The sequence below is a fragment of the Erinaceus europaeus genome, chromosome 17, assembly GCF_950295315.1.
Source record: "Erinaceus europaeus chromosome 17, mEriEur2.1, whole genome shotgun sequence".
NCBI lineage: Eukaryota > Metazoa > Chordata > Mammalia > Eulipotyphla > Erinaceidae > Erinaceus > Erinaceus europaeus.
The window spans coordinates 16,129,211-16,148,459 of NC_080178.1; the positions used below are offsets into that span (position 1 = coordinate 16,129,211).

The 19,249-nt window shown below is 44.0% G+C and overlaps 1 protein-coding gene across 24 annotated transcripts in view; it reads left to right on the plus strand.

The window, feature by feature from the left end:
* The window catches only part of PHF21A (PHD finger protein 21A), a 232,021-nt gene that overhangs the window by 205,176 nt on the left and 7,596 nt on the right, over positions 1 to 19,249 (plus strand). For 20 of the 24 annotated variants that reach the window (XM_060176522.1, XM_060176518.1, XM_060176526.1 and 17 more), the window contains 6 exons: positions 1,808 to 1,859; positions 2,982 to 3,061; positions 3,534 to 3,594; positions 6,183 to 6,346; positions 16,153 to 16,308; positions 18,186 to 18,261. In XM_060176522.1, coding sequence (XP_060032505.1) covers positions 1,808 to 1,859; positions 2,982 to 3,061; positions 3,534 to 3,594; positions 6,183 to 6,346; positions 16,153 to 16,308; positions 18,186 to 18,261 — 589 coding nt within the window. Of the gene's footprint in view, positions 1 to 1,807; positions 1,860 to 2,981; positions 3,062 to 3,533; positions 3,595 to 6,082; positions 6,106 to 6,182; positions 6,347 to 16,152; positions 16,309 to 18,185; positions 18,262 to 19,249 lie in introns of all 24 variants that reach the window. The other 4 variants (XM_060176534.1, XM_060176537.1, XM_060176535.1 and 1 more) reach the window with 1 other exon arrangement.

The following is a 19,249-nucleotide window of genomic DNA, read 5'->3' on the forward strand; positions in this document are numbered from 1 at the left end:
CCCTCCTCTCTCCATTTCTCTCTGTCCTATCCAACAACGACCGACGACAACAACAATAATAACTACAACAACAATGAAAAACACGGGCAACAAAAGGGAAAATAAATATAATTTTTAAAAATAATAATAGTAATAAAAAACATGCGCAAGGACCCAGGTTCAGTCAAGCCCCCCGTCCCCACCTGCAGGGGAAGCTTCACGAGTGGTGAAGCAGGGCTGCAGGTGTCCCTCTCCCTCTCCCTCTCCCTCTCTCCCTCTCTATCACTCCCTTTCCTCTCAATTTCTGGCTGTCTCTATCAAATAAAGACTACAAAAATTAGAGAGCTGGGCAATAGTGCAGCAGGTTAAGCGCACATGGCACAAAGCACAAGGACCAGCATAAAGATCCCGGTTCCAGCCCCCAGCTTCCCACCTACAGGGGTGGGGGCCGCTTCACAAGTAGTGAAGCAAGTCTGCAGGTGTCTTTCTCTCCTCCTCTGTCTTCCCTCCTCTCTCAACTTCTCTGTCCTGTCCAACAACAACAGCTATAACAATAACAACCACAACAAGGGCAACAAAATGAGAAAAATAGCCTCCAGGAGCAGCGGATTCATAGTGCTGTCACTGAGCCCCAGCGATAACCCTGAAGGCAAAAAATAAAAAATAAAAGAAGAATATGTGGCATCAAGAAAATGAACAGCAGGGCTGCTTTTCCTTATCAGAGAGTTCTGACTATTCCAGAGCGAGGTATCCACCTATGCTTTGAATTAAGTTCCTTTAAGACTGAAGATTACCAGTAAGTGATATTTCTTTGTTCACAAGTGACTTGTACAAGGAACAGACCTTCATAAAACATTCAGTATCTTGACTAGCCTGAACCTACCACTTCAGACCAAAATATCTTGATGTTTAATGTTGAGGATAAAATAGCAGGATTATTTTTTTTTTTTACAAGAGCACTTCTCAGCTCTGCCTCAGGGTGGTATTGGGGACTGAACCTAGAACCATTGGTGCGTCAGCCATGAAAGTATTTTGAAAATAGCAGTATTTTTAAAGACCAAACTGCAGTATAAATAATTCTACAGGGGCATATCTCCTAATAGCTGATGTTCTTTATTCATTGGAGAAAAAAATTGATGTATTATGTGGCATGTATAGCAGCCACATGCTGCGGTTCAGCAGAAAATGAAGATGTACTTTCAAGACCACGAGCAACCGAAGTACAAAACAGGAGTCAACCTGTTGTTCTCACCATCTCAAAGCCTCTAATATCCCAGCTTTGGGGGCATAGTATTCCAATCATTCTAGCTTGTGATGGATCCCTACAAATGGTCTCAGAAAAAAAGATATTGCTCCATAAGTCCATGTTTGAATGAAAAAACAAATTATTAAGTAGAACCACTAGCTGTCATTCCTGAAACTCGTTTAGCTTTGGATTAGCATTTTCCAATCTGTAGTGATAAAATAAAGGGTCTCTAACCTGTCATGACATGAAGATCTAATCATAACAAGTCGGAGCTTGTATGGGAGGCCCTTTGTAAACCCCTTCATGTTTTTCAAGTGTGAATGCTCTTCCCTCTTAAGAGGATTTTTCTGGAAGAAAGACCTTAGGTCTCTCAAAATGCTGATTTCCTACACTGAGAAAATAGAAGATGGCCCATGTAAGACTTAAAAGCCTGCAGATAATAGCTGCTAAGATTGTTCACTGAAACTGGTCTCCCTCAAGTGACCAGCCTTAAGCCTACTCTCCCTCAAAGTCTAAGTAGGAGCATGTATTTGCTTTGTGAGAACTCAAACTGAAGCATATTGTTTCATTTCTCTGGCACAGAAACTTGCCTTCATGGTGTCTCTAGGACTGGTAACACATGACCATCTAGAAGGTAAGAGAAAATATTCATGGCACTGCCCTGCTTCTGGTCCAGAGCTTTGTTCTGGAAAATTTTATTTCATTGTATTACTAAAATAGTAAAATAGAATATGATTGAACCAGTGTGGACTTCATTTTCCTTAGAATAACAGTTTTATTCCCTCTCTAATATACTCAAGTCTCTCCTTCCTATATTCATCTCCTCACATACTGTCCCCTGCCCCCAGTTGTAGGAACTATGTGACTTCCATTTGTTGCGGGGGGGGGGGGGGGGGGAGAGATGGCGGAGGCACACAATCTTTTTCTCCATAAAGCACCATGTAACAAGTGCCCTTCTGAAAATCTTTGTATTGTTCAGTTACTCTAGGCTATCAGAATTTAACAGGCTACAAAGCTGTACCTGTTCTGGTGATTTTTTTTTCCCCTCCAGGGTTATTGCTGGGCTCGGTGCCTGCACCATGAATCCACCGTTCCTGGAGGCCATTTTTCCCCCTTTTTGTTGCCCTAGATGTTGCAGCCTCGTTGCGGTTATTATTGCCATTGTTGACGTTGCTTTGTTGTTGGATAGGACAGAGAGAAATGGAGAGAGGAGGGGAAGACAGAGAGAGAGGGGAGAGAAAGATAGACACCTGCAGACCTGCTTCACCGCCTGTGAAGCAACTCCCCTGCAGGTGGAGCCGGGGGCTCAAACCGGGATTCTTACGCCAGTCCCTGCGCTTTGCGCCACGTGCGCTTAACCCACTGCGCCACCGCCCGACTCCCCTGTTCTGGTGATTTAACTCAAGAATGATGACTATGATATTTGATCCAGGCCTATTGATAAAGTTCATTCTCATCCATAATGCAGCCATCTAAAAATAAATGAGGACAGCATGTTTACAAGTATGTGCTGCTGAGCTCTCCCTCACAAGGAGTCACACTGTGGGACTGTGTGCTCCTGCTTTCTGAGAGGTCAGAGTAGATAGTCGTAACTTCCTCGCTTCCGGCAGTGCCTGCCTCTGCTGAGGCTGCTGTAAAACAGAGACTCGCCCCTATTTCTGACCTGTCATGGGAGAACTGATAGATAAAGTAGCAAAGTTAACTTTTGTATGTTTTCGGTACTTCTCCATTAATATAAACCTTCTGCTCTCCCAAGAAATCCAAAGCAAGAGGCAAGAACGAAAAAGAAGAACAACCGCAAATCCTGTCTACAGTGGAGCAGTCTTTGAGCCAGAGGTATTCTTGGCCGGCTTGGCCTTCCTCTTACTGGTACAGTTTCATTCATGTCTTGTTCAGCACCTCCCATTTCAAAATTTGCTAGAGAACAATGTCTGATTGTACTGGGTTAACTTTGTGAAGTGATGGACCGTTCTCTGGTTGAGCACACACTATTTCATTTTTATTATTCCTACTCTCCCCTTTTTTCCCTTCATTTTTCTTCTAAGTTTGATCACATGCAAAGGCACCTTAAAATGTTAACTCATCTTGGCTTCAACACAACTGCCATCTGAAGGAGAGGCAGACCTCTCTGGAATATTCACTGAGCCAAGTACACATAGTGGAACCCAATACTATTGAGACCTTGGGGCGACTAACACTAACCAGTTGGCATCTTGGCAGGAATTCAGTGCTTGGTCTATAGCTTGTGCCAGTGCTAGTGATAGCCATGCTCTTCAACCAGTCACCATTCCTTTTTTAATCCTCAAAGCGTAAGAAGAGTGCAGTCACATACCTGAACAGTACAATGCACCCTGGGACCCGGAAGAGAGGTGAGTACCTTTTTTGTACCTCTCTGTTGCTATTGCTTTTGCTTTCTATGTGTGTTTTTCTCCCCTCCCACTGTCCTAGAGCCTGTCTTCTATATCCCTTGAAAATAGTTTTGTTGTTGTTCCCTAAGAATGGAATAAAAAGAGGGTGAGATTTCTATTACAGCTCTGTATACTGAATCAAAAGCTGCCTTTCCTGGGATTCTGGCAAAGCTGACTCAGGGGAATGACTTAATGCAGCATTTCTGCCCCAGGCCCACCAGGCTGTCCTTGAATAGACAGTGAACAGAACACCGAGTAAAGAGAAGCGTTTTAGCATCATTAGGCAGAACAGAGCACGGCTGTTGCCAAGGTGTTCTTAGTCGTATCTAAGTCATCCTGCTGCCAGCAAAGACCAGAGCATGACTTACGTTTCTCTGAGCTACAGACATTCCAGGAAGGAGAAAGAGAAAGCCACATGGAGAACTTAGAACCTATGAAAAGAGGGCATCTGCAGAACTAAGGAAGAAAAGGTTACTGTCACAACAGGCTCCCTGAAAGCAAAAATTCCTAAAGAGCTCCATCCCCGTAATTCAGGGCTCCCCAGGGTGAGCATTTTTCCTTACTCAGAGGCAAGACAGACTGAGAGGTGGTAGAAGCAGTGGTAGCTCTCCCTGTGCTGTTCTAAATAGGTCTTAATAGCTCCAAGTTTGAGCTCATAAACAAGGTTGTGAAATTGTGCTTTGATGTCAGTAATCCATCCCAAGGTCCCTTTTTCCACATGATAATGTGTCCCTGAATTATAGTTCCAGGCTAGAAAGGTTGCTGAGTGAGTGGAGCAGCATACTAATTTTTGCGAATGCACACGCAGTCGCTGAGCCACTGGAAGCTTAAGAGGTCACCCTGACCTTTTGTTTGCAAAGGCTACAATTATACCATTACCACCACCACCCACCAAAAAAGATAGCACACTCTCGTTCAGTGTCTCCCTTCTAGTGTTTCATCAGCCCTGTCCTTTAAGTAGTGGAAAATATTTGGCTGGGAAACCCTACGTCATTACTCCATATCTGTTCCTAGGTTGCAGTAGCCACTGTCATGAGTTAGTTATTCTTGTTTTTGTCTGGGTTGGGGCAATTTTCAGTGACCTTTAACAAAGTTCTCAGAAAGGACGCCCCCCCAAGCCCCCCAGCCAGCAGCCAGAGTTAATTGTCCCGCCGGTGGGCAGTATCTGTTATGAGGACAGGGGCTAAATGAGCCAGAAAGGCCTTGGCATCTTTTGTCAAGGTCAGAGGATGAAAGCCTTGCATTCACAATGCCTAGGATGTGCCTTCGGTGGATAAACAAAAGCGCATCCATCTCCCACTTCCCCTTTTAGCAGCACTAAATTACCTAGAAAAGACAAACCAGTACGATCTGTCTTTGTACTGCAGAGATTGCCAGTGTAGCACAAATAGGTAGTGTTTGCGTAGCGTCTGACAGAATCACAACTCCTTGTGCATAATCCTAATACGAATTATAACTGTTGGCAACATCGTGATCCTCAGTACCATTTACCAGTGCTCAGAGGCAGTTGTGTACCTATCTGACTCTGTTTTTCGCCATTTGATGTTCTGGACACACATTTTTAATCACTTAAAGCTCAGAAGCTCCGACACTGGCTCTTAGAAGACAAGGACTCTGAATTAGACGTATCATAAGGCAAGAGTGGCTGACCTGGACTTCCATACCCACTCTGTAATAGATCCTCTGTAGCCATGAGTTTAGATTCCAAATACTCTTGCTCACATCACATCTTTCTGTGCTCTTGCTCAGTTCAGCAGCACTGCTGATGACAGGTCTTTCCTGAGACTTCGGAACAGCCCCAGTTTTCAGACTTGTAGCTCTCTGGGGGTGTTTGTGATACAAAGTGGAGCAACATTCTCAGGCAGCCAAGGAGGGTGTCTGAGTCCAGATGTGGTTAAACTCGTTGTTCAGCCCAGAACATCTTTCTTAGTTCTCACTAGCTCTTACCTGCACCAGCTGAGCATAATTAGCTTGAGTTTTGTCTCCTTTCTCTGACTCTCTCCCCACTCAGAAAGCAGTGAAATGACCAATGTGAAAATAGCAGAGAAAAGGCAACAGTGGAGATCCTAGATGTTCGGATTTGTGGGAACTGACAGTCATGAGTATTCTTGTAAGAATGATGAGTGTAGAGGAATCTTAGAGTACAATATGCAAAAGATACGGAAAGTAAACTAAATTCTTATTACTGACCTTGACTCCCATCCGATATCTTGGTTCTTTCATTAGAAATCTCAGACTGTAATAGACCAGCAGTGTCACCATCATCTACCCAGCTCTCAACTCTAACATAACCCAGCACCTCCTGTCATCCTCTGGGGCTCTCTTACTCTTCCTACTTTTGAGACTCATGCAGTTTGTGTCTAATGACATTTAAATCTTTGCTTCTTTCTTTCTTTGTGACTGTTGTATTAACCTTCTGTCTGCTACCTCACTTCCTTTTCCATGCTAGCCAATGAGGAACACTGGCCAAAGGTATGTAAGATCATTTTCCCCCTTTTCTTTCCCTCCCCCCCCCCTTTTCCCTTTTGTTCCCTTCTCTTGGTATATAGGTCGTCCTCCAAAATACAATGCAGTGCTGGGGTTTGGAGCCCTTACCCCAACATCCCCCCCATCCAGTCATCCTGACTCCCCTGAAAATGAAAAGACAGAGACCACATTCACTTTCCCTGCACCTGTTCAGCCTGTGCCCCTGCCCAGCCCCAACTCCACAGACGTAAGTAACATGGGAAAAGTTCACTTTTTCTGAGAGCTCAACTCGGGGAAGCCATTATCATGTGTTGTCTCCTTGCCAGCTGCATCTCCTTGACTAACCCTGGAACAGCAGTAATCCCTGTGGGACTGTGTGCAGTGCAAGGCAGCTTTCTGCTGGGGCCCATGAGTCCCACCATGTCCTTGAGAATCTTGTTAAGTGCAGCAGCAGGAGGCTTAGTTTTCAGAGCCTGCAATTGAATTGCTCTGAATGAGTTCTTCGGAAATGGCTGAGACAGGGGACTTGGTGCATATAATTGAGAAGGGTGCAGTTTCTGTTATCAGTGTCTTAGGGGTGGGAGAAATGAACATGGTGTCCCTTCTCTTGGTTGTTCCTGTAACCTTCTTCAAGTAGAATTCCAGCAATAGAAAACTTCTCTTGGCAAAAATCTTCTCGTATTCAGCAGAGTTGAGCAGAAGCAGGTTCCTGAAAAAGGTGCAAAGTAGCCCTTTAACTGGAGACTGCAGGAGAGTCAGCTAGTGCCCTGAGTTTTCAGCCAGGCATTTACAAGGCAGTGAATGCACTCACCAAATGCCTGTTGAGCACTACTCTGCTACTTACTGTGCTCAGAACCTGTCACAGCAGGGAACAGAGCAGCTCCTCTGCCTTTAAGGTGTTCACTTAGCACAGCCAGATGCAAGCAGTGAGCAAATGAGCAGGTAACATATCAGGTTGGGGCAAGATAACCTGTGAAGAAAAGGGGGGATAGACTAGATGGAGGGTTCCAGTTGGTTTCAGTGATGACACAAGGACTGTCTATAGATGTGAAACGGTGCTCCTTAACAAAGCAAAATAAATAGAGGAGATAAAAAGAAAAGTGGGCCAGGACAAAAGACACAGAGTGTTCTGATAGAAGATTGCTTATTTACTTTAAATAGAGGCAGAGAGAAAGACCACAGCACCAAAACTCTTCACTGTATTGGGAGCCAGGCTAGAACCTGGGTTGTGCCCATGGCAAAGCAGCATACTGTCAAAGTGAAATATTTCACTGGCTCAAGAGCTGTGAGAGAAAGTCCCTCTGTTAGGAAGTAGAGTGTGTGTGAGAGAGAACATTCCATGCAGTGGTCCGGAAGGTGGTGCAGTGGCTAAGGAACTAGACTCTCAAGCATGAGTTTCTGAGTTCAATCCCCAGCAGCACATGTACCAGAGTGATGTCTGGCTCTTTCTCTCTCTCCTCCAATCTTTCTCATTAATAAAATAAATAAAATCTTAAAAAAAAAAAAAGAACATACCATGCAGAGGGAACGGCAGTGTAAGGAAAGGTGGGCGTGTGCATGGTGTGGAAGGAAAGCAAGGCGAGCAGGATGGCTAGGTCAGAGTGAGTGGTGAGAGTGGCGGGAAATGAGACCCCAGAGATGGGGAACTTGTTCATGCAGGGCCTAGGGCTTTCGCTCTTAGTGAACTGGGAGTCCTCAGAGGGTTTTGAGTACAGAAGTAATGTGAGTTTCCTACTTGAAAATGTTCACACCTATAGAGAAGTTGCAGTAATGATATCATGAATAAATATAAGCCCTTTTCCTAGATTAGTTAATGATTACCATCTTGTCACATATGCTTCATACACAACACACACACATACAGTTTTTTGATTGTTTGTCTTGCTAAACTATTAATAGTTAAGAAATTGCAGGCAAGTGCTTTAGTGTGTATCTCCTAAGGACAAAATATTGTCTGATACAGCTACAAGGTAGTTACTGAGGTGAAGAAATTTAGTATAGAGAAGCATTATTATATTATATTATATTATATTATATTATATTATATTATATTATATTACATTATTTATATAAAATCCATGTTTGGACCTCTCCAATTGACCCCCAGTAATTGCTGAGCAGTGCATTTTCTGCTCCAGAGTCCAATCCAAGATCATTCTGGATTTTTGCTGTCATGGTGTTTGTTGCCTCTTTAGTCTACTTTCGTTGGAGCATTTTCTCAGTCTTTCATTAAAAATATAGAGAGAGAGAATATGAGGGCTGGACAGTAGTGCACCAAGTTAAGTGCACATAGTACAAAGCGAAAGGGCCCACACAAGGATTTGAGCCCCTGGCTCCCCACCTTCAGGGGGGGTCACTTCACAAGTGGTGAAGCAGAGCTGCAGGTGTCTATCTTTCTCTCCCCCTCTCTACTTCCCCTCCCCTCTTAATTTCTCTCTGTCCTATCCTGTAAGAAAATGGGGGAAAATGGCCCCCAGGAGTAGTGGATTCCTAGTGCTGGCACCAAACCCTAGCAATAACCCTGGAAACAAAAGAAAAAAAGACTAGTTACTGTGTAATGGGCCTTTCCTGTTTAATGCCTGACGTTTCCTCCGGAGCAGATTCAGGGTGAGCATTTCTATAACACTAAATATGATGAACTCTGTGCATCATGGCAAGAATCTGTCCCACTGTAGGGATGCTAAGTTCACCCTTAAAGCTCCCATTAAATATGATGAACTCTGTGCATCATGGCAAGAGTCTGTCCCACTGTAGGGATGCTAAGTTCACCCTTAAAGCTCCCATTAAATATGATGAACTCTGTGCATCATGGCAAGAGTCTGTCCCACTGTAGGGATGCTAAGTTCACCCTTAAAGCTCCCATTAAATATGATGAACTCTGTGCATCATGGCAAGAGTCTGTCCCACTGTAGGGATGCTAAGTTCACCCTTAAAGCTCCCATTAAATATGATGAACTCTGTGCATCATGGCAAGAGTCTGTCCCACTGTAGGGTGCTAAGTTCACCCTTAAAGCTCCCATTAAATGTCTTCATCTGTGAACTTGCCCATTTCCCCTGGTGGAGATGGGTTTGAATCTCTAAATATTCAATTCCCCAGCAGACTTTTCTTTTCTTTTTTAAGCTTTTATTTATAAAATGGAAACACTGGCAAAGCCATAGGATAAGAGGAGTACAATTCCCACCATGGAAACTCCATATCCCATTCCCTCCCCTGATCGCTTTCCTATTCTTTAACCCTCTGGGAGCATGGACCCAGGGACATTATGGGGTACAGCAGGTGGAAGGTCTGGCTTCTGGAATTGCCTCCCCACTGAACATGGGCATTGGCAGGTCGACCCATACTCCCAGACTAGTCTGCCTCTATCTTTCCCTAGTGGGGCAGGGATCTGGGGAAGCAGGACTCCAAGACACATTGGTGGGGTCACCTGCCCTGGGAAGTCCAGTTGGCATCATGGTAGCATCTGGAACCTGGTGGCTGAAAAACGGTTAAGATAGAAAGCAGAGCAAATTATTGACTAGCCATGAACCTAAATGCAAGAATATTGTGGATGGAGATTTGGGGTCTCCATTTTGGAAAAATCTACTATTTTATGTATATTCCAAGGGGCCCATGACCCAACTAGGTTTTGCCTGCACCTGACATCCAATATGCAAGGGACCTAAACTGTTGACTGGGAGGAGGGTGGAATGGTGTCACAGTTAGAAAAAGGACCAGAAAGCTAGATCAGGGAAGAGAGTAGCTTCCAAATATGGGGAAAGTATATAGATATTGTTAACTGTAAACCCCATTGATATGATCTGGGGCCCATATTCAGCACAGGAGCCTATGTAACCTCTGCATCCCTGTAGGTCTGAGCCCAGAAGATTTTTCTTGGTTCTTGCCTGTGAGAGGCACCATTTATGACATTTTGCTCACGGGTGGTGATTGTATGCAGCACTAGGAATGGAACCCAGGAACTCAAGCATGCAAGACCTGTGCTCTACTGCTGAGGAACCTCCCTGGCCCCTTGATTTGGAGGGTGGGGCTTAATATTGTATTTATTTATTAATGAGAAGGATAAGGAGAGAGAGATAACACACCAGACATCAGTCTGGTACATGTGCTGCAGGGGACCAAAGTCAGAACCTCATGCTTAAAAGTCCAACACTTTATCCACTATACCACCCCCCCCCTCAGACCACAGCCCCTTGATTTTTTAAGTGTTTGTAAAATAAACTTGGATTTTATAAGAACCACTGTATGTGAAGTACAGAGAAGAGACTGGGGGAAGGTAGAGTGAAGCAGGGAGACCAGCTAGGAAGCAGTCTCCATTGTCCAGGCAAGAGCCAGTGAGAGATTGTCCTAATAGAATGATAGGGGTAGAGATGGAGAAAGGTGATCAAATTTGCAAACAGTATGAAGGGGCCAGCAGACTTGGAAAATGGGGCATGAGGAAAAGAGACTAGTCAAGGCTGAATCCTGAGGTTTTAGTGTAAACAACTAGAAGGGTGAAGCTGTCATTTACTGGAGATGCCAGGAGGAGCTGGCTTGAGAAGGGAACAAGAGTTTCATTTTGTACATATGTCCATTTTACTTGTGAATTCCAGAGCTTGTCTTTTTTTTTTTTTTATGGCTTACCCTCAGGTAAAATGTCCCCTGAACTTGCAGGTTTTCAGAAAAGGGTCCACCTCTTTCCCAAGAACCCAAATGGTGCCCTATACACATCCTGAGTCAAAGGAAGTGACATCTTTGGAGGGCCAGGTCTTACAAGAGTTCTATTCCCTGTCAGATTTCCTTCCTTAAACATAGCTAGTGGCGGGTGGTGTGGCGGTGGCGCAGCGGGTTAAGCGCATGTGGCGCAGAGCACAAGGACCGGCGTAAGGATCCCGGTTCGAGCCCCGGCTCCTCACCTGCAGGGGAGTCGCTTCACAAGCGGTGAAGCAGGTCTGCAGGTGTCTGTCTTTCTCTCCGCCTCTCTGTCTTCCCCTCCTCTCTCCATTTCTCTGTCCTGTCCAACAATGAACAACATCAACAATGACAATAATAATAACCACAACGAGGCTACAACAAAAGGGGGAAAAATGGCCTCCAGGAATGGTGGATTCATGGTGCAGGCACCGAGCCCAGCAATAACCCTGGAGGGAAAAAAAAAAAAAAAAAAAATGGCTAGTGGCTACAAGCTTAGCTTTGTTCTAAAGAGTCAGCATTTCCAACTTTTTTTTTTTTTTGCCTCTAGGGTTATCGCTGGGGCTCAATGCCTGCACTACAAATCCACTGCTCCTGTGGCCATTTTTTTTTTAACCAATTTTTTTGAATAGGACAGAAAGAAATTGAGAGGGGAAGGAAAGAGAGGAGGAGAGAAAGATAGACACTTGCAGACCTGTTTCACTGCTTGTAAAGAGACCCCCTTGCAGGTGGGGAACCAGGGACTCGAACCAGGATCCTTGCACAGGTCCTTGTGTTTAGTACTATGTGCATTTAACCTGGTGCGCCACTGCCTGGCCCCCAGCATTTCCAACATTTAACTTAAGTAACTGATACAGGCTTTCTTTTTATTATTATGATTATTATTGATTTAATAATGATTGACAAGACTGTAGAATAAGAGAGGGGGTTAATTCCACACAGTTCCCACCACCAGAGTTCCAGATCCCTTCCCCTCCATTGTCAGCTTTCCTATTTTTAATCCCTCTGGGAGCATGGACCCAGGATCATTATGCGGTGTAGAAGGTGGGAGGGCTGGCTTCTGCAATTGCTTCTCTGCTGGACCTGGGCGTTGGCAGGTGGATCCATACCGCCAGCCTGATAGAGGCTTTCTACCTGTGCTGCTGCTGCACACCAGGAACCCTTGTCTGGAGCTTTGTTTACTGGTCCCAAAGAGTGTCTCAACTTTTCCTTGGTTGAAGCATTGACAAAGAGCCTTTTCCTGTAAGGAATATCCCACCCAGGTGGTATACAAATGCTAGCTAATAGGTGATTTCATGGTTCTTCATGAATACCTTTCCTAAACAGTGTTGGTTTTTCTTTGTCTGTGTATGATTTTTGGTTGGGGGTGGGAGCAGTCTGTGGTATTTCTTTAGGAGATTGAACCAAAGGATCTGCTTAGATGAAACACAAACTAAAAGCTTCTGCCAAGTTTTGTCTTAAATGCTTACATTGTTCTTTTCATAAATCTAAAGGTAGAAGAAAACTTTGCTAAAACCACTAAAGATATGGTGACGTCCTAAGGTCTACCTGGCAGAGTGGCTTTTCTTTTAAGATAGTTGACTTCACTTTTGCAGTGCCCCAACCGTGGTAGTGATTAAAGTCAACACGCAGAGCTGTGTGTGTTTGCTCCCTGGGTGGCATAAGGCCCAACAACATTAATTAAATGATCACAGTGGAGAGGCAGGCATTTCCTGAGGATCAATAACCATCTAGAAGGAGTTTCTAATACAAGGCCCAGCCAGACACTCATCTTCAGGATGTACTGCACCTCGTTGCCCTGTCATCACTTTATGAGAAGGGCATATATGTTGACTTCAGTTACGTATTGTTTTTCTTCTAGCAAATGATGATGTTGCAAATGATTGATAGATCATGAGTGTTTCCAAAGTAAAAGATGCCAGTAGCTCTTAACAAAGGACCATGGAGATCAGGTGTCTCTCAGCCTATTTGGTTTATGAAGATGATTAAGTCACCCACCAAATTCTAAACCTTTTCACCGTTGTTGCACCTGTGTGGGACATCTGCTCTCTTTAAGCAAAGAATCCATTCTGGGGGGTCGGGTAATAGCACAGCAGGTTAAGTGCACAAGGTGCAAGGACCAGAGTAAGGATCCCTGTTCGAGCCCCCGGCTCCTCACCTACAGGGGAGGGTCACTTTACAAGCGGTGAAGCAGGTCTGCAGGTATCTGTCTTTCTCTCCCCCTCCTTGTCTCCCCTCCTCTCTCCATTTCTCTCTGTCCTATCCAACAACAGCAATGGAAACAATAACAATAACAACAACAACAAGGGAAATAAAATGGGAAAAAAATGGCGTCCAGGAGCAGTGGATTCATGGTGCAGGCACCAAGCCCCAGCGATAACCCTGGAGGCAAAAAAAAAAAAAAGAATCCATCCTGGTGCGGATGATATCTGTCTATCTGCTCTCAAAGTGTGGTTCCTAAGGCTCTTCTAGTCTAGGGACTCCATAAAAAATGAGGACTTTTGGGAGTCAGGTGGTAGCGCAGCAGCTTAAGCACAGGTGGCGTAAAGTGCAAGAACCAGCATAAGGATCCCAGGTTCCAGCCCCCGGCTCTCCACCTGCAGGGGAGTCGCTTCACAAGTGGTGAAAGCAGGTCTGCAGGTGTCTTTTTCTCCTCCTCTCTGTCTTCCCCCCCTCTCTCCATTTCTCTCTGTTCTATCTAACAATGACGACATCAATAACAACAACAATAAATAACTACAACAATAAAACAACAAAAGGTAATAAATAAATAATTTTTTTAAGTGAGGTAGTCTGGGAGGTGGCACAGTGGATAAAGCATTGGACTCTCAAGCATGAGATCCTGAGTTCGATCCCCAGCAGCACATGTACCAGAAGATGTCTGGTTCTTTCTCTCTCTCCTCAGTGCACTTTACTCTCATTCACTCAAGAGTGAACCATGGAGTTTCCCACATTCTGCATGATGTGGGTTGATGTCATCACTCTCATAAGTGATGGAATGTGTTATGTACTTGTGCATTCTTGAGTTGAACATTTTACTATTGGCCTAAAGTTTTACTATTTTTTGTAAACATGTAGATATTTTATTTCCTTTAAACATGTGAAAGTGGGGCCAGGCGGTGGCGCACTTGGCTAAGCGTGCACAGTACAGTGCGCAAGGATCCAGGTTCAAGCCCCTGGTCCCCACCTACAGGGGAAAAGCTTCACAAGTGGTGAAGCAGGGCTGCTGGTGTCTCTCTGTCTCTCCCCCTATCTTTCCCTCTCAATTTCTCTCTGTCTCTATACAATAATAAGTAAATAAATAAAACATTAAAAAAAAACATGTGAAGGAAAATATTTAACTTTTACTTTATGTGTGCTCCACCTTCCACTTTTAAATATTCTCCTTTCTAAGGAGGAGGAAAAAAAAAGTCAACAGAATTCATTTTGTGTTGTTGTTTGGTTTGTTTTATTTTGTTAACCACACAGAGCACTGCTCAGCTCTGGCTTATAGTGGTGCTGGGAATTTAATGAAAGTCTATTGCATAACCATTGTCCTGTCAACTCAGAACAGAACTCTGTACCCATCAAATCCTTCTGAATAAGATGTCCAGTTTGTCTTGCTCACTTCCCAACTGATAGCCTGACTTACAGTTCATAACAACAGCATTGCTAAGAACTTCATAAAGGACCAGAGTCAGATCACGGGTGAAGGTTCCTTGGTCTGATTTGAAGGATGAAACAAAAATGTTGCTTTTAGGTCAGGATGATACCTTAAGTCTCACTTGGTGTTTGGAAGTTATCCCTTTAGGTTGAATCCTCATGCAATACGTTTGCCTCTCTACCGCCTATCTATTTTATTACTGGGGCTTAACATTTTCCTACTAAGAAAGGTTAAAATCAGGGCTGGGTGGTGGTGCACCTGCTTAAGCACACATAGTAAGAAAGGCTAAAATCATCCATACTTTTACGGATTGACCAGTCAGCACCCATGTTCAGCGGGGAAGCAATTAGAGAAGCCAGACCTTCCACCTTCTGCAACCCACAATGACCTTGGGTCCATACTTCCAGAGGGTTAAAGAATAGGAAAGCTATCAGGAGAGGGGATGGGATACGGAGTTCTGGTGGTGGGAATTGTGTGGAGTTGTACCCCTCTATCCTATGTTTTTGTCAGTGTTTCCTTTTTATAAATAAAATTTTAAAAAATCATCCGTACTCTTACATATCATAACTTTTTGCTGTGGGATTTCTAAAGTACCTGATGGCCTGTTGAATCTAACTCTGTATCTCTGATTCGGTAAAGAACATTCCTTTCCATTAGAGAGAAATTATAGGTCTGTGAGGAAGTGGGGTGGTTAGGCCTTGTGTGACAGGAAGAACTTGGTGTTGCTCTCAGCTTCGTTGCTTCCTGTGCAAATTTTTTATATTATGCCTTCAAGCCAGAGCAGCCTAGAAATCTAAACACATTAGACGTGAAATGGGGTCTGCTTGAGAATGTGGCACTGCTTTACCGGCTAGCCTCTGGAATATCCTTTTGGTCTCTCCTTTCCTGGTGTTTTTAATCCTATTGGGAAAACAAGTCATGATTGATTTACTGAGAAATATGCCTTTATTACCTCAGGCACACACATTCATGTATTCGCCTCCAGTTTAAAGTAGATGTGCTTTATTTCTGATGCTGTCTTCTATTCAGAGGGCTCCGGTAGATTTGCCTGAGTACAGAGTGCTCACTGGTGGGGTGGGCCAGACAGGAAGGGTGCAGTGGTGCTGCTCATCAGTGTCTGATTGGGTGAAGGACTTTACAGCGGGAAATAAAGCCTTCCAGAATAGAATGGACCAGTGCACAGCAAATGCCAAATACTGATTTCAAGGGATTATTGTCAGCTACTGCTTTGGCTTTTTAAACTCTTCACCCCCGAGTTAACCTTCCCTACCTGAACTTCCACTGTGTTGTTTCTCCCTGTGCAAGCAAGGAATTTGATAAAACTCCATTTCTTGTCTGTTTTTCTTCCCACCCTTCTAACCGTCCCCCCCCACCCCGCCCATGATAGAATTGTTTATATTTTAATATGAAACATTTTGATGAATGGGTTTCATTGTCTTTATTGATTTGTGGATTGGACTCAACCAAAACATAACGAATACTGAGTTGTCACCTGAACAGTTAATTCAGACCTAGGTGAAAATTAACTGTAAACTCTACTTTAAGAATATTGTTCCCACGTACAAAAGCTCAGCTATGGTGGAGGGGCGGGAGGAGCTCGTGTGATTGCTGATTCCTAGTTGTCCTGAATGTTCTTGGGACATGTTGAAGGGGACCAACATTTACATGTACCCAGGTTTTACATGTTAACATTCAAACTTTTTTTTTTTTGTCCCTTCTCTTACCTTTCCTCTCAATCTCATAGGGTGATATCCATGAGGATTTTTGCAGTGTTTGCAGAAAAAGTGGCCAGTTGTTGATGTGTGACACATGTTCCCGTGTTTATCACTTGGACTGCTTAGACCCTCCTCTGAAAACGATTCCCAAGGGCATGTGGATCTGTCCCAGATGTCAAGACCAGGTACTTACTGTGAATGGGTCATGGTAAGGGAATGAGTAAGAGAAAGGGCCTTCGCTCTCTAAGCCAGGAGGATGGTGCTTTTCACTAGGCCACGTATCCATGTCCATACACAGCACTCGCCCACGAAGAGCTCTTCTGTCATACTCCCGGGATGGTGACTGTGTACAGGGGGGAGAGACCCTATCTTTTTTTTTTTAATCTTTTTTTATTTATTTAGTGGAGACAGCCAGAAATTGAGAGGAGGGAAGCTAGAGAGGGAGAGAGACAGAGAGACACCTGCAGACCTGCTTCACCACTCGCAAAGCTTTCCCCCTGCAGGTGGGGACCGGGGACTCAAACCTGGGTCCTTGTGCACTGCAGCATGTGCGCTCAACTAGGTGTGTCACCACCTGGCCCTGGAGAGACCCTCTCTATCCTCTTTATTTGAAATGACTTTTCTTATTATTTCTTTGACCCTTAAAAGTTGATAAGATGCCCTACCCCATTCACTTTTAAGAATGGTCCAAACCAGGGGCCAAATGGTGGCTCACCTGGTTAAGCACACACACATTACAGTGCTCAAGGTCCTAGGTTCAAGCCCCTGGTCCCCACCTCACCTGCAGGGGGGAAGTTTCACAAGTGGTGAAGCAGGGCTGCATGTGTCTCTCTGTCTCTCTTCCTCTCTATTTCCCCCTCCCCTCTCAATTTCTGTCTCTATCCAGTACTAAAATAAATAAATCATTTATTTTTTAAAAAGTGGCCCAAACCTAATATGGTTTTAAAACTGTCTTAGGAAATAAAATTCTTTAAAGGGACCAGGTGGTGGCATACCTGGTTGAGTGCACATGTTACAATGTATAAGGACCCAGGTCCAAGCCCCCAGTTGGTCCCCAAAGCAGGTGGAAGGTTTGTGAGTGGTGAAGCAGTGCTGCAGGTGTCTCTCTTTCTCTCCCTCTCTATTTCCTCCTATCCTCTCGATTTCTGGCTGTCTATAACCAGTAAATAAAGAAATAAAATATCAACACTCAAGTACCTTTTTAAAAAAAAAGCAGCAAATGCTTGTTTCACATTTAACCATGTTTTCATCAGGAGCAGAGAACTGACAGCAATGTGATGTTTTACTAGTCCCTGAACTGGAAAGGAAAACATACCATAAACTGACCCACACTCTTCCCTTTTTCTCTGTTCAATGTCTGATCTTTTCTCAACTGCCCTTGTGTCTTTATGTCTTTATGTTTTTATTACAAGCTCACCTATTTTTTAGAAATAGGCAAAGTATAAAAATCAAGTAATCTCAGACGCTCATAAAGCTTTAGGATCCTGTTGGGGGTCACTGAAATCCCAACTTGAGAGAATTCTGCAGTCCCTTTCCCCGTCCGTAAAGTAGTAGGAAGAGTTCTGTTTCTCTTCTCGTTGCCACTGTATGATCCTCTGGTAGCTTTCTCCATGGGGTCCGAATTACACTTCGTTTCCATGGTCAGGCTTTCTCTGAGGACTTCTAAAGCTAAGACTGAGACAGGTCTCCTATATCAGTTAAGGATGAAACTGCCAGTTTCTGCTTCATGCTGGAGCTGTATGCTGGTGGTTCTGCCTGTTGAGGGTAGCTGGAGGGTCGTGCTGCAAAGATGAAAAAAACAGGCATGTTCAGCCACATCCCAGCCTCCTTGTGAGCCGGGGCTCCAGCCGTGAGGCTCTTAGCTGTACTGAGCCTCATTCCCTTAGGCTGATAATGGGAACTTCGTAGTCTAGGAACTATAGGCCAGGGTTTTGCAACGTCGCCACCATAAACCCTTCCTGGAGTTTGTCTGCCAATAACTATAGAGACACTGCTTATTACTACACAGGGGATGGATGTTTTATACCTCAGTCTCAAGGTAAAATTCTGAAAACCTTTTCAGATGCTGAAGAAGGAAGAAGCAATTCCTTGGCCAGGAACTTTAGCAATTGTTCATTCCTATATCGCCTACAAAGCAGGTAAAGAATTGCCTTCAGTTAATTAATTAATTTATAAGTTATCCCTTGCTTTTTTTGTTTGTTTTGAAGGGATGACTGGAAGAAAGTCTCATTTCTAAAAATAAAATTTAAAGTTAGAAATTAAAAGCTGGGAGTTGGGCAATAGTGCAGCGGGTTAAGCACACATGGTGCAAAACGCAAGGACCGGCATAAGGATCCCAGTTCAAGCCTCTGGTCCCCCACCTGCAGGGGAGTCACTTCACAAGCAGTGAAGCAGGTCTGCAGGTGTCTGTCTTTCTCTCCCCCTTTCTGTCTTCCCATCCTCTCTCCATTTCTCTCTGTCCTGTCCAACAACGATGGCAATAATAGTAACTACAACAACAAATCAACAAGGACAACAAAAGGGGATAAATAAATAAATAAATGTTTTTTAAAAATTAAAAGCTGTAGTGATCGGGGAGTTAGTACAGTGTATCAAGTGTTGGACTCTCAAGCTTGAGGTCTTGAGTTCAATCCCTGGCATTACATATGCTAGAGTGATTATCTGGTGTTCTCATTATATCCTTATCCTTCTCCCCCCTCCGTCCCTTCCCCCTCCCTCTCCTTTACTTCCTCCCCTCCTCTTTCTCTCTTCCCCTTTTCTCTTAAATAAATAAATACTCTTTTTTTTTTTTTTTAAGAAAATGAAAAGTTGGGCCTGGGAGCTGGTACATTGAACAGGACAGTAAACTTGGAAACATGAGGCCCCAAGTTTGATCCCCAGCATCCCATGTGCCAGAGCGACTCTCTGGTTCTCTCATTCCCTCTTCTCATCTGTGTCAATAAATGATTATTAATAAATGAAAAGTTTTTACTAAATAAAGTGTAGTTTGTATATCAATCTCTTAGGGAAAATGAGAGACATAGTATCTCATTTGTCTAATAACCCAGGCCCAAGACACAGTTCTCTTAACATACCTATGTTTGTACTTATAAAAAGAGAGTTCAGGTGGACAGATTCATGAAGTTC